Source organism: Vulpes vulpes, chromosome 2 (genome assembly GCF_048418805.1).
Source record: "Vulpes vulpes isolate BD-2025 chromosome 2, VulVul3, whole genome shotgun sequence".
Classification (NCBI taxonomy): domain Eukaryota; kingdom Metazoa; phylum Chordata; class Mammalia; order Carnivora; family Canidae; genus Vulpes; species Vulpes vulpes.
Window position 1 is genome coordinate 3,844,913 of NC_132781.1, and position 25,157 is coordinate 3,870,069.

The window sequence follows — 25,157 nt, forward strand, 5'->3', positions numbered from 1 at the left end:
GTATGAAATACAGTAAATTAAACTGAGATGACAATATGATCATCATAAGAACAAATCCTAATAGTCTATACTGAAAACAAATTCAATCTCTACCCCAGGTCTTTACTCACACAATAATTTTACATGCCAGCATATGTGGAGTTTTCAGAATAAAAGACTCTTCCCAATCCACACACCTTACAAATCATACCAAAGTGATTACTATGGTCATGTCTGTGGTAGGATTAAAATAATACCACTCTCTACAGTTGAATCACTCCTCCGAAACTACAAGTATTACACACACAAATAGATAATGATAGTGCAAATATGTGACGGTGAGGAATAGACTCTGCAAGCTGAATAGACAAGATAACATGTGCCAACAAGTACCAATTCATGAACTATCTCATTTAATCCATATAATAACCCTGTAGTAGGCATTATTATTATTTACATATTCCAAATAAGAAAACAAAGGCTCAGAGAAATTAAAAAATAAACCCAAAGTTACCCATCTTATAAGTGGCATTCCAGGAAACCTAGCCCAGAATTGTCTAGATAGGGCAGCCCTGGTGGCGCAGCGGTTTAGTGCCGCCTGCGGCCTGGGGCATGGTCCTGGAGACCTGGGATTCGAGTCCCACATCAGGCTCCCTGCATGGAGCCTGCTTCTCCCTCTGCCTGTGTCTCTGTCTCTCTCTCTCTCCCTCTCCGTGTGTCTCACATTAATAAATAAATAAAATCTAAAAAAAAAATTTTTTTTTAAAAAGAATTGTCTAGATAATTCTCAAGACCACACTTATATCTGTGGTCCCCAAACGCTGGTTATCAGTTAATGAGAATAGTAAACTACACATCTTTAAAGTATACCATTCAATCAATTTTGACATATGTATACCCATCACATGTGTGCATGCGCGTGTGCATATACACACACTCAAGGTAACTCCACAGAATGAGGGGAAAAAAGGGACGATGTCAGGTAAACTTTTCATAAAGTTATATTCACTTAAGCTACAAGGCTCTCCTCTAAGATAGCGTCCTTTGTAATTCTTTGCATGGGAATGTCTTTTCTTTTATAATGATAAGAATGAATGGTGGTGGTTTTTATTTGATCATCTTATGTGGCAAGACTAAAATAAAAGATGGCAACTATATGCTGACTCCTACTTCTGTACTGAAACCTTATTTGTGTATGAACTCTTAACCGCAATGCTTTTATGTATTTCCAAAAGAATATATTTTACTCTCAATAGGAAAGGTTTGATTAAATAATATCTAGGAGATAATCACCCTTCTATAAGAATGACAAATATTTTTTTAACAGTTATGTGTAGCCTCCTTCATAGGCAAAATCATAAGGGAGGCATCCCCATTCCCTCTACTGCTGTCTTTCTGGTAGTCACTCGGTTTTTCATTTTGCTCCTCATCCCACTCCCACCAAAATACTTTAAAACTGAATCTCAACAGATACGGTCATGGGGACCAATGTAGTTCAATCTTGATGTGTACTACCATTTTCACTGCCACCTTCTTACTAGCAGCAAGAGTGGAAGAATTTCTTTTCTCATCCTCCTTAGGACTGTAATTAAATACTGCCAACTGAATATGTTCCCCTCCCCCCACCCCCGAATCTGGTTTCTTTAATTTGCTTTTCTCTGATTACTGGCAAGACTAATTCTTTTTAAAAGATTTTACTTATTCATGAGACACACAGAGAAAGAAGCAGAGAGAGAAGCAGCCTCCTGCAGGGAGCCTGATGCAGAACTCAATCCCAGGACCCCAGGATTATGCCCTGAGCCAAAGGCTCAACCACTGAGCCACCCAGGTGCCCTGGCAAGATTAATTTTTTAAATGTTTGAAAAAAACAAAAAACAAACAAAAAAAACAAAATGTTTGCTCAGTGACCTATAGTTGTCTTTCCCTTTGGTCTTTTTATCTATGCCAAAAGGCATAAAACTAGTTTTCTCTAAGACTTGAGTTTGAACCCAGGATTATCTGATTTTAGGCAAGTCACACTTCCTCTTTAGATCTCAGTTTTCTCCTCTATAAACCCCACAGACTTATGAATTTTAAATAGTTTAAATTTTTAATAATTAAGACTTATTCTTGAAAACACAGCAGGCACACAAAATATGCTGGTTAATAGTATTGCTGTTGCTAACCCATTGCCACCTTGACTACAGAGAATATTAAATAGCAATGGTAATATAAATCCAATAAAACTAAGCAAAACAACACAGAAACCAATCCTATTGGGCAGCCCCGGTGGCGCAGCGGTTTAGCGCTGCCTGCAGCCTGGGGTGTGATCCTGGAGACCTGGGATAGAGTTCCACGTCAGGCTCCCTGCATGGGGCCTGCTTCTCTCTCTGCCTCTCTCTCTCTCTCTCTCTCTCTGAATAAATAAATAAATAAATCTTAAAAAAAAAAAAAAAGAAAGAAAGAAACCAATCCTATTTTTAATAAAAAATTAAATGAAGAGTGTCTGAGGTACGTATGCACATTCGATGTGCAACAAAGCCTTCAGATAAGAGGGCAGCTTCTCCTCTAACAAGTCAGTATGTTTGAGGAGCTGTGTAGCCATAAGAACCATGATCCAGGTTTTGAACCTTTCCATTGCCCATCAAGATCCAGTCTGTAGCCAATCCTCCTCCTTCCCCTTAGCTCCAGATAACTACTAATTACTTGTGGATCCTGTGGTTTTACACTTTGTGGGAATATCATATAAATGAAACACAGCTGTTTTCACTTAGTATGATGTTGAGGTTCATCCACAGAACTTCTTTCTTTTTATTGCTGAATAATAGTCCATCGTATGGCTATCCGCATTTCCAATATCCATTTACCAGTTGATGGTCTTGGGTTGTTTCCACTTACTTGGCCCTTATGAGGAAAACTCACAGTCACGTTCTTGTGTGAAGGGATGGTTTTATCCATACTGCTCTATCTGTGTTGTACAGATACATAGGAGAGGAACTGCTAGGCCACATGGTAAATTTATGTTTAATTTTTTAAGAAACTGCCAAACTGATTTCCAAAGCACCTAATACCAAGCAATTCGCACCATCAATGCATGAGGATTCCCATTTCTCCACATCTTTATTGTCACCTTTCTTTTCAATTGTAACCATTCTTTTCAATTGTAACCATATAACATGATTAGCTCCTGGTTTTAATTTTCATTTCCTGAATGACTAACCATGTTGAGTATCTTATGTGCTTATTAGCAATTTGTGTATCTTCTTTGGTGAAATGTCTATTGAAATCCTTTGTCCATTTTTTAATTACTTTGTCTTACTGACTTACAAGAGTTGTTCTATGTATTCTGAACACAAATTCTTTATCAGCTATATGATTTGCAAAGTTTTTTCTTTAAGTGAAACCTTTTTTTTTTTTTTAAGATTTTATTTATTTATTCATGAGAGGGTGGGGGCAGAGACACAGGCAGAGGGAGAAGCAGGCTCCATGCAGGGAGCCCAACATGGGACTCGATCCCAGGATCCCAGGATCACACCCTGGGCTGAAGGTGGCACTAAACCACTGAGCCACCCGGGCTGCCCGCAAATAATTTCTTCCAGTCTGTGGATTGTCTTTTCTTGTTCTTAATGGTGTCCTTTGAAGTACCAAGTTTTTAATTTTGATGAAATTTCATTTACCAAGTCTTTTATGAATCATGGTTTTGGTGTTGTATCTATGAACCCTGTCTTACCAAAGATTATGAGGATTTTCTCCTACGTTTTTTTCTAACAGTTACACAGTTTTAGGTTTTTTATATTTATTTATTTATTTATTCATTCACTCATTCATTCATTCATAGAGACACAGAGAGAGAGAGAGGCAGAGACGCAGGCAGAGGGAGAAGCAGGCTCCATGTAGGGAGCCCAACATGGGACTCGATCCCAGGACCCCAGGATCATACCCCAGGCTGAAGGCAGGTGCTAAACTGCTGAGCCACCCAGGGATCCCCCACAGTTTTAGTTTAGATTTAAGCCTATGATCCATTTTGAGTTTATTTTTGTGTATGATGGGAGATAAAAATCACTTTTTTTTTCTTTTTGGGATATGAATTCCAACTTTCCCAAAACATTTATTGAAAAGACTACCTTGGGGGGAGCGCCTGGGTGGCTCAGATGGTTAAGTGTCAGCTTTCGGCTCAGGTCATGATCCTGGGGTCCTGGGCTGAGCCCCACATTGGACTCCTTGATCAGTGGGGAGCCTGATTCTCCCTTGCCCTCTGTCACCCCCTCCCATCTTTGCTTGTTTGTTCTCTCTCTTAGAGAGACAGAGAGAGAGACTATTTTGGGACATCTGGTTGGCTCAGAGGGTGGAGCACGTAGCTATTGATCTTGTGGTCACTGAGTTCGGGCTCCATGTTGGGTGCAGAGATACTATAAAATCTTAAAAGAAGACTATCTTTTCCCCATTGAAATGTCTTGCACTGTGTCAAAATTCAGTTCACCATAAATGTAAAAGTTTATTTCTGAACACTCAATTATGTTCCATCTGTCAATATGTCTGTCCATATGCTGATATCAAACTGTCCTAAATGCTTTAGCTTTATAGTTTTTTTCTTTTCTTTTTTTTAAGTAGGCTTCATGCCCAGTGTGAAGCCTAAAATGGGGCTTGAACTCATGACCCTGAATCAAGACCTGAGCTGAGACCAAGAGTCAGATTCTCAACTGACTCAGCCACCTAGATACCAATATCCCTGGTCATGGTCATTTTTATATGTTCCTGAACTTGGCTTCCTAATATTTGGCTAAAGATTTTTGTGTTTACATTCATAAAAGATATTTGGCTGTAGTTTTATTTTTTTGTGATGTCTCTGACTTTGGTACCACAGCAATACTGGCCTCAAAGAATCTGTAAGGAAGCATTTCCTCCTCCTTTAGTTTCTGGAAACATTTGGTATTAGTTCTTTATGTTTGACAGAATTTACCAGTGAAGCCAAGATGACCTGGGCTTCTCTTTATGGCAAGATTTGTAATTACTGGGGTGCCTGGCTGGCTCAGTTGGTAGAACATGCAACTCTCTATCTCAGATTAGGAGTTCCTGCCCCACCCACATCAGGTGTAGGGATTTTTTACTTTAAAAAAGATTTGTAGGGGCACCTGGGTGGCTCAGTTTGTTAGGTGTCTGCCTTTGGCTCAGGATGTGATCCCACACTGGGCTCCCTGCTCAGTGGGGAAGCCTGCTTCTCCCTCTCCCTCTGACTCTTCTCCTGCTTGTGCTTTCTCCCTCACAAATAATTAAAATCTTAAAAAAAAAAAAAAGATTTGTGATTATTGTCTTGTTATATGCCCATTCAGATTTTTCATTCTTTTAAGGGATGCCTGGGTGGCTCAGCAGTTTGGCACCTGCCTTCAACCCAGGGCATAATCCTGGAGTCCCGATATCAAGTCCTAATATCAAGCTCCCTGCATGGAGCCTGCTTCTCCCTCTGCCTATGTCTCTGCCTCTCTCTCTCATGAATAAATAGAAAAATCTTAAAAAAAAAATCAGTTTCGGTGATTTGTCCATTTTTAGGACTGTGTCATTTCATCTAAGCCATCTAATTTATTAACATAAAGTTATTCATAGCACCTATTTCATTTCTGCAAGATCATTACTCATGTCCCCTCTTTCATTCTTGATTTTAGTAATTTGTATCTTCCCTATTTTTCTCAGTCAATCTAGCCACAGGCTTGTCAATTTTGTTGATCTTTTCAATTAAGCAGCTTTGGTTTCATTGATCTTCTGTACTATTTTTCTGTGTCTACTCCATTGACTTCCACTCTGACCTTTGTTTCCTTCCTTTTGTTTGCTTTTTACTCTCTGGATTCATAAGGTGAAAGCTTAATTTTTTATTTGAGATCTTTCTCCTTTTCTAATATAGACATTTAAAGCTATAAATTTTCCTCTTAGTATAGTTTGGCTGAACCACATGAATTTTAGTTATGTTCTGTTTCTTATTTTTAATTCAGTTCAAAATATGTTCTGACTTTCCCTTGTGATCTCTTCTTTGACCCACAGTTACTCACAAATTTCTTGTTTAATTTCTTATGGACTGTACATACAGACAACTTTTGACTGGAGCAACTAAAAGGAGGGAAGTGCTGCTGGATATAGGGAGGAGTCCAAGTGCAGTGAACATAGGGGCAAGAGCAGGAGTTCAGTCCTGGACATCTGAGGTGGTGATTCTCATGCAACAGTCACATGGAGATGTGGCAAGGCAACTGGGTATGCAAATACTGTGTCTGGGGAGCAGTCTAGGCCAGTGATATAAAATTTAGGAGTCTTCAGAGCATGTGTGGTATTTAAAGTCACAGGGCTGAATTACTAAAGGTGTGACTCTCAATAAAGAAGAGAAAGTTTCCCTGAGTGAAGTCAGAGAGGTTTTCATAAAGGAGATTCCTGTTAAGTTAGGTGTTAGGACATTTAGAATTGATCTAGCAAGGACAGAGCCAATTCAAGCACTCCATAAGCTGGAGATGTGAAATAAATGTTATCACATGATAACGTGTCATATCTGTGAAGCATTAAAGATAATGATATTAAGAGACCTAATCTCCATATAAGTAGACATTACAATACATAAATATGGATGTCAGGCTTACTGACATATACGTATATAATGTCTACTAAAATGATAATATCCTTAAACTGCCCATGTTACTAAAACAAGATCCTTACCTCTACATGCCTATTTTTTTCTTCTACTCATATGCCTCCCTATATCAGTCATTTAACATATCTTTTCAGAAAACTGTGAAATCAAAGAAGCAAAATTGTTGCTCTTTGCCATATCTATTATGAGAATGAAGACCATTCTTGGCAATCAGACTGTCAACATTCCAGAAAATGTCAACATCACTCTAAAGGGATGTACTGTTATTGTCAAGGGCCCCAGAGGAACCCTGCAGCGGGACTTCAATCATATCAATGTAGAACCCAGTCTCCTTGGAAAAAAAGAGGCTCTGAGTTGACAAATGGCAGAAATAGAAAAGAGCTGGCTATTGTCCATACTATCTATAGTCATGTACAGAACATGATCAAGGGTAATTTACTGGGTGTCTGTTACCAGATGAGGTCCATGTATGCTCATTTTCCTATCAACATTGTTATTCAGAAGAATAGTTCTCTTCTTGAAATCAAAATTTCTTGGGTGAAAAATACATCCACGGGGGGTCGGGAGAGTTCAGGTGTTGCTTGTCTAGTATCTCAATCCCAAAAAGATGAGTTAATTATTTTTTTAAGACTTATTTATTTTGAGAGAGAGAGAGAGAAAGAGGGCAAGCGGGCACTAGGCGAGGGGGACAAAGAAAGAAGGAGAGGGAAAATCTTGAGCAGACTCCCCACTGAGCACAGAGTCCAGCATGGGGCTCAAATTCCATGATCCTGAGATCATGACATGAAATGAATTCAAGAGTTGGACACTTAACCGACCGAGCGATCCCAGGTGCCCCAAAACATGAGTTAGTTCTTGAAGGAAATGACATTGAACTTGTATCAAACTCAGCTGCCTCAATTCAGCAAACCAAACAGTTAAAAACAATGTTACCAGAAAATTTTTGGATGTTACCTATTTTTCTGAAAAAGGAACAGTTCAGCAGGCTGATGAATGAGATCTAAGTTGCCCAGTTACAGAAACAGCAAGATGCCAGATGATTTGTCAGTCTTATTTGTGATATTTTAAAGATGCAGTAAAGGCTGTATTGATTTGGGCCGTTTCTTAAACCAATAATCCGTTGCAACTATTTGGCAAGTAAACCATTTAGAAGTATTTAAAAAAAAAAAAAAAAAAAAGCAAGATTGTTATCCCTCCAAGCAGAGAGCCACATGACAAAAGATAATATGTGTATTCCAAAGCAAGTATCCGAGTCTTCTTACCATATAAGTCTGCAAGGGTTTACAACACTCCATGCCTTCAAACTTTTTTTGTTCAAGAAGCAGAAGATATAATACTGAAGAAAAATGGGTCAAGTAAGGGAAATTGCTTTCCAACTGAGATTTCAGACTGAATAGGAAATGGGTGAATTAGAAGAAAAACAGTTATCGCCCATCTGTACGTGGCTCTCCTGTATCAAAGGCAGCTTACTTCCAGTTTACCCCATGACTAAAGCATTCTAGTTTCAAGGTGACAGAGTTTTACAGAAATGTCTTCCCTTTTTTTTTTTTTTAAAGATTTTATCTATTCATGAGAGAGACAGAGAGAGAGAGAGAGAGAGAGAGAGAGAGGCAGAAGCAGGCTCCATGCAGGGAGCTCGATGTGGGACTCGATCCCGGGACTCCAAGATCACGCCCTGAGTAGAAGGCAGGCACCAAACCGCTGAGCCACCCAGGGATCCCTGTCTTCCCACTTTTAATAATTTGGATCAAAACTAGAATCCCTTTAAATAGGCTTAAAATATTCAGTAATGCTAATTTTCAAATAATGCTTCAAGTAAAACCTGCTGCTGTGGCAGAAAAAAAATAATCCATAAGATCTCTGTTGTACAGACATACTCCTTGCCTAGCTGTATTCTAGGTGCTAAAGTTAGAAATCAGAGAGAAAAGAGAATTCACCGTTAGGTTTCTCAAATATAAACAACGTTTCTTATAAACACATCAAGGTTAGTTTTCTCTTAATATACTTTTGGAGCCCCAAATAATACTACTTGAGTCTGTGAACCCATTAGACACAAGTTATTTACATGATACTTAATAAAATTGTTTTATTAAAACAGGTCAGATGTCACAGTTCAAATTTGGTGCCCCAAAGATCTCTTTGATCTTTAAAAATAATGAAAATCACTCTATCCAAATAAAATGGAACAAGAAAACAGTCAGGAGCATGTCGCTGTTAATCAGGTAGACCTGACCTCTCTAAGGTACCTCGGTTTCTCATCTATTGATGACAATAAATGAAATTACATTAGGCTTTCTATACTTGGCACATGATAAGACTCAAAAAACTACGGCTATTGGGGCACCTGGATGGCTCAGTCAGTTGACTCTTGGTTTTGGCTCTGGTCGTAATCTCATGGGTCATGGGAATGAGTCCCACATTGGGCTCCCTGCTCAGAGGGAAGTCTGCTTGAAGGTTCTCTCACTCTGCCTCTCTCTTCACTAGTGTGCATGCAAGTGCACCATCTCTCTCTCTAAAATAAATAAATCTTTCAAAAAGTGAAATTATGTATTTTTAAAAAGCTATAGGTATTATGAAGTTTGGAATTCTTTCTCCAGCTGTCAATTTATATCTTCAGAGCAAACAGGCTTACCAACACAATAGTGCACTGAAATGAAAGAAAGCAGACGGTTCACCCTACTGCCTCAAACCAGGCCTTACTATCATTTCTGAAGTGCAGTTTAAGGACAGAAAATGTAAAATAAAATGAAAAAATTAAAAGAGCAAATGAAGGCAGCCCTGGTGGCGCAGCGGTTTAGCGCCGCCTGCAGCCCAGGGCGTGGTCCTGGAGACCCTGGATCGAGTCCCACGTCAGGCTCTCTGCATGGTGCCTGCTTCTCCCTCTGCCTGTGTCTCTGCCTCTCTCTCCCTGTGTGTGTGTCTCTATGAATAAATAAATAAAATCTTAAAAAAAAAAAAAGAGCAAATGAGGGGGATCCCTGGGTGGCTCAGCAGTTTAGTGCCACCTTCATCCCAGGGCCTGATCCTGGGGTCCCAGGATCGAGTCCCACATCAGGCTCCCTGCATGGAGCCTGCTTCTCCCTCTGCCGTTGTCTCTGCCGGTGTCTCTGCCTCTCTCTCTCTCTCTCTCTCTCTCTCTCTCTGTCTCCCATGAATAAATAAATAAATCTTTAAAAAAAATAAAGAGCAAATGAAAAAATGGGGGGAAAACTTATGGAAAAAACAAATGAAACATAAGAAAAACTCCTGGGTGATCCTAAAGGCTGAATTCTGAAATCAATATCTACTAATTTGAGATTTAGTCAGAAAATCACAATTGAAAGAGAAAAACGCATTTTCTTAGGCCATCAGAATTACACATCAAAATTCTGCTATCAAAAGATAGAGAGGCACCTGGGTGGCTCAGTTGGTTAAACACCTCCCTTCAGCTCAGGTCATGATCCCAGGGTTCTGGGATTGAGCCCCCATCATGTTCCAGAGTCTGTTCTCCTTCTCCCTCTCCCTGTCCTCCCCAGCCCCGTCCACCCCGCCCCTGACTTGTGCTCACTCTGTCAAATAAATAAATAAATAAAATCTTAAAAAAAAAAAAAAAAAAAAAAGAGGAGCGATTGGGTGGCTCAGTCAATTATGCATCTGCCTTTGACTCAGGTCATGATCCCAGGGTCCTGGAATTGATTCCCACATGGGGCTCCTTGCCCAGCAGGGAGTCTCCCTCTCCTTCTGCCCCTCTCCCCTGCTTGTCCTTTCTCTCTCTCAAGCCCCCCCCCCTCTCTCTCAAATAAATCTTAAAGAAAGATAAATAGGTATGTATGTAAGCTGATTAAATAATCACAACTAATAATTTTGTCAAATGAGTATTTAAATTAGGAGTCAACATAAACTGATTTCACAAAAGAGAATTTTAAAATCTTTTAAAATCTGATCTGATTTCTAGAGTCCCTCTGATAGAGAATAAAATAATACAACTAACCAGACATTCTGGGTTGGCTAGAATGATTCCATTATGTATAATACTCATTTCTCCAATGTGCTAGTATCTGAAGATAGTTACAAGGTCTTTATTTTTATTTTTTTTTAGTTACAAGGTCTTTAAAAGGCAAACTGGGGGGGGGGGGGGGGACATAAAAAAATAAAAGGCAAACCGGGGATTATTTTGTAATTTGTTTATCATACCTAAATTTCAAATGTCCATAAGAAATGTCACACATTATTTCTTCATAATTGGGTGGGTGGCGCTTCCTGGCAAAGCCCAAGGGCTTCAGGGAGGGGAAATAGCCTCCTACTCTGGGTACTCACAGAAAATACAGTGCAAGGGTACAACTGAGGACTGAGGGGATGGCCTCACACCTGCAGATACATCCCCATATGCTGGGCTGACTACTTGAAAATATGGTCACTATCCTGAAAAGATTAAAAACAGAGGGAAAGTATTCATTTCTCAGCCTCTTCTCTCCCTCTACTCTCATTTGTGGAAACATCCCTGAAGAAACAGATTACTCAAAACAGAAAATGTTGACCTTAGTATCCATAAAATACTGTAGATATTACAAAGATGGACAGGTTATTACCCCTGCTACCAAGTAACTCAAAATCTAAAAGAGAAATGATGATGATAATGAAGGATTCTTTGCAAAGCATGAATCTGTAAAGAGCTTTGCTGGGGTTTTGAGTCTAAAATGAACAGGGTGAATGACTCATGCTCATCAATTAAATACAAAACCATAATATATACAAAAGTACAACTGTGGCTAAAGTTCTTACTCATCACCTGACTACAGTAAATAAGGAACATTCTTGTCTGTTCTAAGGCCCCCTCCCAAAGCTTCCCCACTCCACTCTATAGGAGAAAAAGAAAGAAAAGAAAGAAAAGAAAGAAAAGAAAGAAAAGAAAGAAAGAAAGAAAGAGAAAGTCCATTTTGTTATTTTGTTTTCTTTGTTAGAAAAAAGAATCTAGGACAGCCCTGGTGGCTCAGCGGTTTGAGCGCCGCCTTCAGCCCAGGGCCTGATCCTGCAGACCTGGAATCGAGTCCCACATCAGGCTCTCTGCATGGAGCCTGCCTTTCCCTCTGCCTGTGTCTCTGCCTCTCTATGTCTCTCATGAATAAATAAATAAAATCTTAAAAAACAAAAGAGAAGTCATTTCTTCCAACAGCCCACACCAGTATTGTATTTTTTGTCCTGCTGATTATTTGTAAAATCTTTTTTTTTTTAAGATTTTACTTATTTATTTGAGAGACAGAGAGCAACCGAGAAAGCATGAGCAGAGTAGGGAAGAGAGAGGAAGAAGCAGACTCCTCACTGAACAAGGAGCCTGATGTGGGGCTCAATCCCAGGACCCAGAGATCATGACCTGAGCCAAAGGCAGATGCCCAACTGCCTGAGCCACCCAGGCGCCTCTGTAACACCCTTTCAGTTTGATGCTACCAATAAGCTTGTCCAAGCATGCATCACCCTCCACAGACAACTACAATAGCCATGGTGTTCAAACTTCCAATTTCCTCTCTAACCATCTACTATATTTTGGCTCAAAAGTTTCTAATCTGGGCAGCCCGGGTGGCTCAGCGGTTTAGTGCCACCTGCAGCCCAGGGTGTGATCCTGGAGACCCGGGATCGAGTCCCACGTCAGGCTCCCTGCATGGAGCCTGTTTCTCCCTCTGCCCGCATCTCTGTCCCTCTCTCTCTGAATAAATTAAAAAAAAATCTTTAATAAAAAAAAAAAGCTTCTAATCTACTACTCGGTTTATGTCATGCCCAGCAATGATGACGCCAAAAAATGGAAGTTCTACTCAGCTAGCCCTTAGTGTTCACTCATTCAATAAAAATATTGAGTCTCAGGGACTCCTTGATGGCTCAATATTTGAGGTGGTCAGTTGGTTAAGTGCCCAACCGACACTTGATTTCAGCTCGGGTCTTGATCTCAGGGTTGTGAGTTCAAGCACCATGTTGGGCTCCATACTGGGCATGGAGCCTACTTTAACAGAAAAAAAAAAAGAAAAATGAGTCCCAGCTACTATATCAGTCACTTTCTAAAAAGTTCCTGCATTCAGCCAAATTCTATCAACTTTCCAGGACCTGTATCCGGTGAAGTCTTGCCTGACCACTGCAACCCCTGGGTCCTCGTCCTCTTCAGAATGATCAGGCTACTCCATTTCTGCATTCTCAAAGTTGATTCCACTGAACCAAAAAGTGGTATAAAGTGAAAACAATGTTTTGAGGTCACGTGCATTTGGGGAACACTGAGCTAATAAAGGTTAACATATTTTTTTTCTGCCAGACTTCTCTGAGCATCCAGTATGTTAACGTGCATCTTCAAGAGGGCAGACATGGTATATGACTATATAATTATATACTGCCATAAGTTTTTGTTAACTTAAGGAAGTTTCACAACATTTAATTGCTATTTCAGTTTTTGTTTTGTTTTTTTGTTTGGTGCCTGCCTCTCTCACTAGTCAGACAACTCTAGGAGGGCAGAAAGCTGTCAATCCTCACTGCGGCCACTGCACAGAGAAGCCAGTAAGTTTTGGTGGAGTAAAGCAGAAATGATGTGACCAGGTTTGGGGTTTAGAGGATACCACAGGGGGATGATAAAATCCTCCAATTTCAGCATCATAGGATCTCAACACATTATTAAGTCTCTGATTTGGGGTAAATTATTCATCCTCCATGGGGCTTAGCTTCCCCATCTAGAGAATGTACACAGTAACAAGAGCTACCTTACAAGTTGCAGCTGAGGAATGGATTACACACACAAAGTGCCCAGAAAGTATTCAGTTAATATTAGCAGATGGATTGGTAGGATATAGACCAGAAGAGAGACTAATTAAAAAGCTATTCAAATAATTCAAGCTGTTTATCCATGAGTGAGGGCTATGAAGTAGACTGTCTGAATTTAGATTCTGGCTTTACTTCCTACAAGCTATAGGCTCGTGTAGAAATTACTTCCTTCGCTATCCTCCCTTTTTTGGTCTGTACATCAGGAGCATGAAAAGCAACCATTTTTCAGGTGTGTTGTGTTTTTTTTTTTTTTTTTGAAGACTGTATTTATTTATGCACGAGAGACATATAGAGAGAGGCAGAGACATAGGCAGAGGGAGAAGCAGGCTCCCCACGTGGGAGCCTCATGTGAGACTAGATCCTGGGACTGCAGGATCACACCCTAAGCTGAAGGCAGATGCTCAACTGCTGAGCCACCCAGTGTCCTTTGAAGATTATTTTTAAGCGGAGGTCTGGTGAACTGACAGCATGCTTTCTAACTACCCACCACTCCCATTCCCAATTGTCCCCAGAGACTCAAATGTCCTTCCTTCCACAGAGCCATCATCATCTTCCCCGACCTCATCTCCTGGTCCGAAATCCTCCTTTAAAACATCAGCCTCCTGAAGAACAAAGCAGATTACGTTCCGTTCCTACACACTCTTTCCCCTCCCCTTCTGCATTGCCCACTTCACATACAGTGTGAGAAAACAGAATGTAATCAGAGGAGTAATTCTGTATGCCCCCCACCTTGTAATTCCTGAACACTCTGTTAACATCTTTCCACAGCAGAGTGGATAGAAAGGTGGTATGTTGTACCAATGCCACCGTTTCCCAAATACAGATCTTGACTTTAATTCCTAGTTGCTATTTTATTTATTTTTTTTTTTTAATTTTATTTATTTATGATAGTCACAGAGAGAGAGAGAGGCAGAGACATAGGCAGAAGGAGAAGCAGGCTCCATGCACCAGGAGCCCGATGTGGGATTCGATCCCGGGTCTCCAGGATCGCGCCCTAGGCCAAAGGCAGGCGCCAAACCGCTGCGCCACCCAGGGATCCCCCTAGTTGCTATTTTAACTTAGATTTACCCCCACTTATTAAAAGAGTAATTAAAAAGAAATTATCTTTGGGAATAAAAAGTAAACAATACCTTTGCCAGGCTCAACTCAAGCAACTGATTTTAGTTGTGAGAGATACAATTCTTAATGAGCTAGACTGTACACACAAAATAAATCCAACAAAGCCCATATTCCCCCAGACCATCTTGGCACTAGCCAGTCTACACCTCAGTAAGGGATTCAATCACAGACAAGGGTTATCCCCCCTCTGTGGATAATCTGACATAATACTGTGATACTGCAGGTCTGCAGTTCGGGCATTCTGAAGACGTAATGGAGTACTAATTTTCAAGACGCAGGAAAACAGAGAGGGTCTTTAAAGAAAAAGCAGGGAAGCCCCGGTGGCGCAGCGGTTTAGCGCCGCCTGCAGCCCAGGGCGTGATCCTGGAGACCCTGGATCGAGTCCCATGTCGGGCTCTCTGCATGGAGCCTGCTTCTCCCTCTGCCTGTATCTGTGCCTCTCATTCTCTCTCTGTGTCTCTATGAATAAATAAAATCATTTAAAAAAAATAAAAATAAAATAATAAAATAATAAAAATAATAAAAAGCAGAGTTGTTTAGTGTTGGTATTCTAGAAGGTCACAGGGGATCTTGTGGATTCATACAAACAGATGTTGGTCACAGAAAATGCTGTAACCTTTTAATGATGACAAGCTCGTATACTTGCGCACTCTCATCCTCGTACTTCTGCACAAAAATTTTTTTAATAAGGAAGTGAAGTGGGAACTGAGCCACTACAGCTGGATCTCTGGAAGACAGATTCCAGATGAGTCTTTGGGTCCTGGGTGCTGTGACCCAGTGGCCCAGTGATCTTGTGCGTCTTCAGGCAGGTTGCTCTCCAACAGGAGAGGAGTGCTGTGACAAAGAGGCAAATAAGGAAAGGGAGACCACAAGACAGACAACTCACTACTCCTACTTCCTAGAACAAATATTTATATACATTGGCCTGGAAGAGACATATTTTAGAAGCTATATCCTTACCCATTCTTACTCATTACTCTATCTTAGAAAACCAAAGTCCCATTGCACAGCTGGAAATCTAAGAGCCACATGGAATATTAAGAGTTCAAAAGAGCAGTGAGCACTGCTTTCCCAAGGCCATTCCTTCTGCTGTGGTTGCAGCCAGGAGGGCTCAGGAGGGTGCGAACAACTATCTGTGCTTCAGCAGTGATGTTTTATGGCTGGGTGCCCAGATTGTCTAGCTCTGCACACAGCTCTATAGCCTTTGGAGGGCTACAGGGAAAGAATGCATTCTTAACAAACAGCTCTCCATCCCTGCAACAGCTTCTTCATTCTCTGAAAGCATCTGTGGCCAAGAAAAGAATTCATTTTTAGTAAAACTCTAAAAATGGCACAAAGGGTATGAATTTTCACCATGTTTTTAATATGTAAAACCTCATCACATCCCAATTGGAGAATTAGCGAATACGTATTTTACTTTTCATTAAGTTCTAGTTCAAACGCATACTCTGCACAATAGGAAACGTACAGGATTATTTTAAGCAAGTTATTCAAACAAGTTCACTGGGCAAGGATTATACATTTCTTGGTTTCAACATCACACATACAATCTCTACACAAAGTTATAGCTATTTCTAACAAGTAACCTTTGTATTTTTAAGTAATTATATTCTTGAAAAATTGTGTGTAAGCCGAATGTCTATAATTGAGAACATCTTTATTGCATTAAAATTTAAAGAAAGCTTACTGTATATTATTTTGCAAAGTAAAGAATGCTCTCCTCATGACCGCACCATTATTTAAAAGCTAATTTGTAAAAATTGGGGATCCCTGGGTGGCTCAGCGGTTTAGCGCCTGCCTTTGGCCCGGGATGTGATCCTGGGGTTCCAGGATCGAGTTCCACATCAGGCTCCCTGCATGGGGCCTGCTTCTCCTTCTGCCTGTGTCTCTGCCTCTCTCTCTCTCTCTCTCTCTCTCTCTCTCTGTGTCTCTCATGAATGAATAAATAAAAATCTGTTAAAAAAATAATAATTTGTAAAAAATTTAGATGTTCACGATTAGACTGACTTAAAGCAAGAAAATCTATAAAATCTGACAAAAAGGCCAGTTCTCATTTAATATTCTGCTCTCTCTACTTAAGTCTATGACATCTTCAAACAAAATTAAGATGCCAACTGTCTTAATTAAGCAAATAAAATCCACTCATCATACAAAATAGACTGCAGCACCAATACTCCTTCAAAAGATTTCCTTACAGCTCATTGAAAACACAAGAAAACCCTCTGAAATAAAGCTGGGATGAAAGGTAAAAACCCATTTGTCTCAAAATCACCACTAAGAAAGCCATAACAATTTCAAAGAAACCAAAAACAAAACACACAGAAACAAAGTTGGCTCTTCCCCCACTTACTTAAGACTTTCCAGGCCCTATCTGCTGAAGGCTCTACCTCCTGCTCCCTCAACACATCCCTCTCCTGCTTCCAAGACCTTTTATAAATCTGTCCCTCCTCACCTCTCCATTTCTCATGTTCCCCCACCTCTGACCCTGGGACTTTAGTTGCTCTGGCCAAATAATCTTCGTTTGCTGCATCTGCAAATCTTATGTTGTTCTAAGAAGGGGAAACAGCCTCAGAGATGACAACTGATTTTCTTCCTTATAAAATCTCTGATAGTAACCTTTGCACAACAAAGCCTGACTGAGTGCTAACGAGTGGCCTACAACATACGCATGCAATCTCGTGGATCTAATTCTTACTGGGGAAAGCCAGAAAGACATCGAAATAGTCTTTAAAATGGCTCTTAAGCCTTAAAATGTTAAGTTGTTAGGAAAGTTATACGATGCCAAAGACATTCTATATACTCAAATCAAATAATGGATAAATAAATTTCCATTAGTACTTTTTTTTTTTTTTTTTTAATTTAAGATTAGCATCACTTTGAGTGGAGCAAGAGTAAGTTAACACTCAGGCCCTCCTTGCTCTCACTTGGAGCTGGGGCAGTCATGCAGACACTCCGTCTGCAGCCAGTACTGTAGGAATTCTATCTTCCATTTCTTTCCAACTGAAAGCTCTCTTCACTAGGGAAAAAGGCTGCCCCCTCCAGCCCTGACCTCCTCCTCCCCATCTTGGTTTTGGAAGTGAGCCAGATGACAGCATTTGGAAAAGCACAAATTTATCTCAGTAAAGCCGGCTATTTAACAAAAAGGTGGTGGTGGTGAGAAATACTGTAATTTTAGAGTATATTCCCCCCATGACTTACTTCTGTTTTGATCCCTGTGGATCCAATGAAACAGTACACCCCACTTTCCTCATAATCAGCCCTCTAATGCAACTATTTGTTCCAAAACTCCCAAGCCAACTAAGTATAAACATAAACCTGCTACAAAATAATCTTTGTCGAAGTGTTAGAGCATATGCCACTTGAAAAAGAACAATAAACATTGTAAGAAGGAAAACCAAAAGTCAACATTTACATGTACACTAGGTTACTACTAGAATATTTAAATGCCAGAATCCAAAATGAAACACTGAGGATTCACCCTTATGACAGACTCGCTGTCCACCTTATTTAATAGCTTAAGAGTTAAACGGAAGTACCGGTCAATAAGGTCTTTGGTTCGGACAAGAAACATCGGAGACTTAGTCTTTTAAAACTAGATCCTTGGGGCGCCTGGGTGGCTCAGTCGGTTGAGTGTCTGCCTTCAACCCAGGTCATGATCTCAGGGTGCTGGGATCAAGCCCCACATTGGGCTCCCTGCTCAGTGGGGAGCCTGCTTCTCCCTCTCCTTCCGCCCCTCCATCCCACTCGTGCGTGTATGCTCACACTCTCTCTACCCCTCAAATAAATAAAATCTAAAAAAAAAAAAAAAAAAAAAAGCAAAAAAACAACAACAACAAGATCCTCATAATAAAATCAAGTCTGGGGCGCCTGGGTGGGTCAGTGGTTGAGCAGCTGCCTTCTGCTCAGGTCATGATCATGGGGTCCTGGGATCGAGTCCCACATCAGGCTCCCCCCGCTGTAGGAAGCCTGCTTCTCCCTCTGCCTGTGTCTCTGCCTCACTCTCTGTCTCTCACGAATCCACTGTCCTGCTTAAGAAGTGCTAGTTTGAAGAAATCGCTCTGCATCACCCTAAGTCAAATTTCGCTCAACCAATACTATTATTACTATTACCATTTTTCTGAGCTATCAATTTCTCATGACCCAACGTGTGAAAGGAAAACAGATTCTGAGAACCTCTATTCCTATGAAAAGGCGAATATTAAAAACTTTCTGTAGAGTAAGCAAACTTTCACGATAGGCAAGTAAAGCAGCGGCTATAGCTATTAAGACCACCACTCGCATCCGTAAACACCGACAATCAAATCAACTTGGTTGGTGCAACTGGGCTGGTCGTTGGCAAAACCTCGTTCACCATCATCTCCCCCCAGCACCGCATCCTAGGAGTGCCGCAATGGGAGGTGTTCTGAGCCCTTCACCGCCTCTGTGGTTGGGGAATAACGCAAATCTCCTCAAGGTGCCCTCAGCCAACCAAGTCCATCGGGCCCAGCGGCTGAATTTTAGCGTCTGCTCTTTCTCACGGTTCGGAGCCCGCAGTGCAGGCGCACACCTGTCAGCACCCCTGCACGTTTCCAACTGACCGTCACCGTGTGCTGAGGTCGCTCAAGCCACGTTTCCAGGGTCTCCGCTCGCCCTCGTCGTTAATTCTAACCGTGAGGGAGTCACTCGCGCGCGACCATCCCTCGGCGGCTCCCGCTCCGCTCGGGCTCGCAGCGGCGCGCACCCGGTGGCCCTCCCGGCCTGGCCCCGATGCCGGCCGCGGCCGGGCCCCTCGGGAACACAATGCGGGGGGGGCCAGCCCGGCGCCCCGGCTCGCGGCTCCTTCCAGGCGGAGGCTCCGGCCGGACGTCCACGGAGCACCATTTTGAGTCCACAATCTGCAGCTCGTGCCTCGACGCCACCGAGCAGACAACCCAAATGGAGGCTTAACGTGACGAGAGGCAGAGCGGTTCGAGGCGACGCCGCTCGCTCTGCCCGGGCCCGCGGCCGCCGCCGGGGGACCTGCGGCCGCCCCCCCCGCCCCGCGCCGCCGGGGCCCTGCAGCGCCGACGGGCTTCCCAGAGCCCCGGGGAGCCGGCGGGGAAGCCCCGCGCCCGCACCTGCCCCGTCTCCACGGCCACGCGCCGACCGACTCCATGTCATCCGCGGGGCAAGGTGCACGCGAGGCGTCGCTCCGGCAGAGGCGGCTCCGCGGCCCCCTCAGCCCCCTCGGCGCCCTCGGCGCCCTCAGCCCCCTCGGCCCCCTCAGCCCCCTCAGCCCGCGCGCGCGGCAGGCCGGCGGCTGCCTTCTCCGTCCCCCTCCCCCCGACCGCGGCTCGGGGGCCTCCGCCCGGCGCGCCCCGGGGATGCGAGACCCACGGGCGCCCGCTCGCGGGGGGAGGGGCGGGGGCGCGCGGCTCCGACGGCCGCGGGGCTCGGACGGGCGCTCGCGCTCCGGGCCCGGCCGAACAAAGGCGGCGCGGCCCGCCCGGCCACCGCGGCGGCTCCCAGGCCCGGCCGGCGCTCACCTGGGCTCCGTCCCCGGCGGCGGCGGCGGCGGCGGCGGCGGCGGCGGCTCCTCGGCGGGGCTCCGGCGGCGCGGGCCTGGCGGCCACAGCGACAGCGACGGCGACGGCGACGGCGACGCGGGCGGCCGCCCCGGGGCCTGCGGGCTGCTCGGCCGGCAGGGGCCCCCTCAGCGCCGGCGCCGCGGGCTCAGGTCCCGGCGCGGGCGGCGGCGGCGGCGGCGGCGGCGGCGGCGCGGGCGGGTGGGCGGCGGCGCGTCCCGGCAGGTCCAGGTCCGGCCCCGGCGACGCCGCGACGCGTCCTCCTCCTCGCGCCCGCGAGCGGGACGGCGGCTCCGGCGCGGCCCGGGGTCCGAGGCGGCGGCGGCGGCGGCGGCGATGTGCGCTGGGCGCTCGGCCGGCTCCGCTCCCTCCGCCCGCGGCTCGGGCGGGCCCGCGGCGGCGGCGGCAGGAGCGCGGCGGGCGCGGGGGCGGCCCTGTCAGGCGCGGCGGGGGCGGCCCGGGCGGCGCTCAGGGCTGCGGGGCGGCGGGGCTGGCGGCGGCGGCTGCGGCTCCCGGGGCCGTCGCGCTGAGGTGCGGAGCTGCCACCGCGGCCATCTTGTTGCTCTAACTGACAAGAACCCCCCTCCCCCCGCTCCAGCCAGACGGGGCGCTCGCGCCCCCTTCCCCGCCCCGCGTTGGCCTCCAACAGGAAGTCGTCCCGGCCCCTGCCACGTGACCCCGCCGCATCTGCATACCGGAGGGCGAGCCGGCCAATCGGCGCCCTGCACCCGAGCTCCGCCCCCGCGCGCCCCTCCCCGGCCCATTGGTTCGTCCCGGGCAGGCCACGCCCCGTCCTTCCCCCTTAATACCCGCTCGCGTTGTGGTTCCGCAGACTGCGCGGGGAGCGCGCCGGGGTGCGAGCGGGCGGGCGCGCGCGCTCCCCCGGCCCGGGCGCGTGCAGGTCTCGGGGGCTCGGGCGACCTCCTTGCCGGTCCGTGGGCGCTGCAGCTCGGTGGAAGCGCGCTGGGCCGCGGGGCGCAACGTCCGCCCGGTTCGCTCCGCGCGTGCCCTGCGGCGCCTGGGCCCCGGGTTCGCGCGGCGTTTTGGCCCCGCGGCGCCAGCCCTCCGTGCAGCCCCGACCGGCGCCCGCCCCGACGCGCGTCCAGCCCGTGCCGTGCACACGCCCTGCACCTCCCCACCGTGCACACACTCGCACACGCGCCGACCCGGGCCCGGGAGCATCCTGCCAGCCGCACGCCTCCCAGCCTCCCCTTGCACGCAGCGGCTCCCGGGGGAGCGCCCTGCTGCGAACCAAACAAACCTCCCTACGCAACGGCTCCCCCGCCCCCGAGAGCGAACCGCCCTCCCCCACCACGCGGGCCCCGGGCCCGGGGGCGGGAGGGACCCAGACGCTCCGGCGCTCGGTACCCAGTGCTGGTCCGCCATCCCGCCGCTGCTCGTCGGTGCACAGTCGTCATGAGCCGTAGGTAGGGGTCAGGAGCGACGTGCAATTCAAAAGTCCCTTTTTAACTTTCGGTACAAGTCACGAGTCCATTTTAAAAACCACGAATTTTCTCCGTTTTCGTGAAGGGTCGTGGGGGCAGGCCAGCTTTCCCCTTGGCGCGGTGGAAGGAAGCTCAGCGGGGCTACTTGAAAGTTGCTGGAGCCGCAGGAGGCCGTTCCCTGTCTACGTGTCCCCATCTTGCAGAGCAGATAATGACACACTACTTTCGCAATGCAATTTTGTTACCGCAAGTGTCAGGCTTTGAGAGTTTGAGGATGAAAGAGACACAAGAAATTCCCCGCTCTGGTTTCCCATCAGGGTCTCATGAGCTCGGTGCTCTCCCTTCTCCTTTACTGCCGTATTGTGAAGCCCTCCGGTAGCCAGATGCACAAACCACTCTGCAAAGTCGTCTTCAAATGTCTGTTGTGTGTTTCCCCTTCCCCAAAACCCCATGTCACGTAGAAGGATCTGAAGTCAGATTTTATTTACATTAATTCTTGACTGCGGAGAAACCTGCATTTTTTTTCCCTTTTTATTTTATTTTATTTTTTTTTGCATTTCTCAAAAATAGACATATTATCACATGCTTCAGGAGGGAGTGCAAAATAAATAACATCTTCAAAATAAGCAACATCCACTAAGTATATTGCTAAATCAATGGAGAGGAATCCAGGTACTTGGGTAGACCAATCATTGTAATAAGCAGACATATGGGGGAAATGGAACCAAAGTTCATTATTTAATATTTGTTCTTGATGTTAAATTTGTGACTGTAACCTCTCAATGTTACCCGTTTTGTTCTCTATACTACCCTCCACCTCCCTCAGCTTAAACCAGACAAAATAATTGTCTTCTCCTGTTATTTTAGACTATAAACATTTGGAGGCTTAAAGGTAAGCACTATATTGACCATATTTTCTGAACCAAACATTAGACTCACAGTTTGGCATGAAGACTTACTTGTGGCACTAGAAAGAATACTTTTTTTAAAGATTTTATTTTTTAAAAAAAATTAAAGATTTTATTTATTTATTCATGAGAGACACAGAGAGGGAGAGAGGAGAGAGGCAGAGGGAAAAGCAGGCTCCATGCAGGGAGCCCAATGTGGGACTCGATCCTGGGACTCCAGGATCACGCCCTGGACCTAAGGCAGGCACTAAACTGCTGAGCCACCCAGGGATCCCCTAGAAAGAATAATTTAAATTAGGGTTGACCCAGAAACATTGAGGCATATGATGGCTATGAGTGTGGAGATTGCAGAACACAGTGCCACTCATTCATGGTTTTTTGAAGTGATTAAAGGATGAGTAAAGACCCCAAGCAAAGTTGTAAAATGGGTAAGTGCATATTTGGGGTCTTCATCCACTGATGGGCCCTGTCATTACCATCATAGCTAAGATATGAGTTAATCTATAATAATGGTCAAAACCCACAAAATCACATTTAAGAGGGTTAAATGCTGAATGTAGCTCTTAAGTTAAAAAGTCAGCTAGTTAAAGACATATGGAGAAGATCTGGCTGGACACAAGCTCATGTAGAAAAAAAATCCTGGTTTCAGGTGCCCACATGCACACAGGACTAACCACACAAAATGATTTGTTAAAAAGACATGCAATCTAAAAAAAAAAAAAAAAAAAAAAGACATGCAATCTGCCTTTTTTAATTTTAAATTTTTTAAAGATTTTATTTATTTGAGAGAGAGAGAGATGGAGAGAATATGACTGGGGGGAGGGGCAAAGGGAGAGGGAGAAGCAGGCTCCCCACTGAGCAGGAAGGGAGCCCAAAGTGGGGCTCCACCCCAGGAACCTAGGATCATGACCCAAACTGAAGACAGATGTTTAACTGACTGAGCCACCCAGGCACCCTTACTTTTTTATTTTATTTTATTTTATTTTATTTTATTTTTAATATTTAGAGAGAGTGGGGGGTCAGGCAGGGGAATGTGGGAAGAGGCAGAGGGAGAAAGAGAGAAAATCTTAAGCAGGCTCCATGCTCTGTACAACGGTGATGGAGGGCTCCATTTCATGACCCTGAAATCATGACCTGAGTTGAAATCAAGAGGCAGACACTCAACTGACGCAAGCCACCCAGGCGCCCCAGGTGCCCTCCCTCTTTTTTTTTTTTTTTTTTTTTAAGTAAGCTCTACATGCAACATAGGTCTTGAACTCAGAGATCAAGAGTTCCATGCTCTCCCTCTTGAGTCAGCCAGGTGCTCCCCAAAACATACAATCTATATTAAAATAGTGTCCAGCTCAAGAGACTGTACTCTGAGCTGGCCAGCCCCCACATGGAATATTGTGGCCAGTTCTGAGCACTAAGGCATGTGAAAACAAATTGACAAGCTTAAAGACTCCATCAGGGAAACAGCAGGTTTTGTTAATGAAAATCCTTTGGTCATTCAGCAGGAAGGAGCAGGAAAGGCTGATATAGGGAAGAAGAAACAGGCAGGACAGGATGACTATCCTCTGATTTTTAAAGAACTCTCACATACAAATAGACATAGGTAAATTCTGCGAGATCCTAGGAGGAAGATCTGTGGTCAGTGAGTGGAAGGTTTGGAGGCAAATTTTGGTTCCATTTAAAGAAGAATCATGAGGGTTATCCATAGAAACTCCAGCTTGAAATGTAACAAGATCCACATCTGGTTTAAGCAGAAAGACGAGGGGATCATGTTCCCATCTCCATGGATATTGCAGAATGGATTACTGCACTGGGCACAAAGGTTGAACTAGCTTAGCGGTTCTCAAAGTGTGTTCCCTGGACCAACAGCAGCAGCAGCAGCAGCAGCACCTGGGAACTTATTAGAATTGCACCTTCTGGGATCCCTGGGTGGCTCAGTGGTTTAGCACCTGCCTTTGGCCCCGGGCGGGATCCTGGAGTCCCATGTCGGGCTCCCGGCATGGAGCCTGCTTCTTCCTCTGCCTGTGTCTCTGCCTCTCTCTCTCTCTCTCTCTGTCTATCATGAACAAATAAATAAGTAAATCTTAAAAAAAAAAAAAAAAAAAGCATTGCACCTTCTTGGATCCCATAGCCAGATCGGCCGAGTCAGAAACTCTAGTGGTGGATCCCAGCTATCTGCATCTTAATAAGCCCTCCCGGGGATTCTGATGCACACTAAAATTTTGGAATAAAACTAAATAATAAAGGGCATCTTTTCTTTGTGCTCTATTTGTGTGTGATACTTGCCTCCTTTCTACTGCCAGCCGCTTCCAACCACACAGGACTGCTTTGCTTCCTCCTGAAATCCCACTCATCCTCCTTCCTAGTTCTGTTGATTCTGCAAGTAGAATTTGCATCCTAGTGTAGGCTTCTTCTTCTTCTTTTTTTTTAAGATTTTATTTATGTATTTATTTGACAGAGCATGGGAGAGAGATCACAAGTAGGAGGGACAGGTAGAGGGAGAAGCAGACTCCCTGCTGAACAGGGACTTGATCCCAAGACCCTGAGATCAGGACCTGAGCAGAAGGCAGACCCTTAACTAACTGAGCCATCTGGGTGCCCCTAATGATAGACTCTTAAAGGGGAAAAGCTTCAACACTCAAACAACTGATTGCTTTCCGATGAAAATGTAATGGAGCTGGGCTCGATCCTCCCTGCTTGTCACCAGGAGATCTCAACTGCCTTAGCCTTAAAAAATGTGAGAAGCTTGGGGTGCCTGGCTGGCTCATGTGGAGCATGGGTCTCTTGATCT

General features: G+C 44.8%; 1 protein-coding gene and 1 pseudogene across 2 annotated transcripts in view; one reads left to right on the forward strand and one right to left on the reverse strand.

The window, feature by feature from the left end:
- TNRC6C (trinucleotide repeat containing adaptor 6C) overlaps nucleotides 1–21,683 on the reverse strand; it is a 153,393-nt gene extending 131,710 nt beyond the window's left edge. Inside the window, exon 1 of one of the 2 annotated variants that reach the window (XM_072746508.1) lies at nucleotides 21,391–21,683. In XM_072746508.1, the coding sequence (XP_072602609.1) occupies nucleotides 21,391–21,440 (50 nt within the window). In that variant the 5' untranslated portion in view covers nucleotides 21,441–21,683. Of the gene's footprint in view, nucleotides 1–19,983; nucleotides 20,098–21,390 lie in introns of those variants that run through there. The other variant, XM_072746509.1, reaches the window with a different exon arrangement.
- On the forward strand, nucleotides 6,711–7,583 carry LOC112920615 (large ribosomal subunit protein uL6-like; annotated as a pseudogene).
- Nucleotides 21,684–25,157: the final 3,474 nt, after the last annotated feature.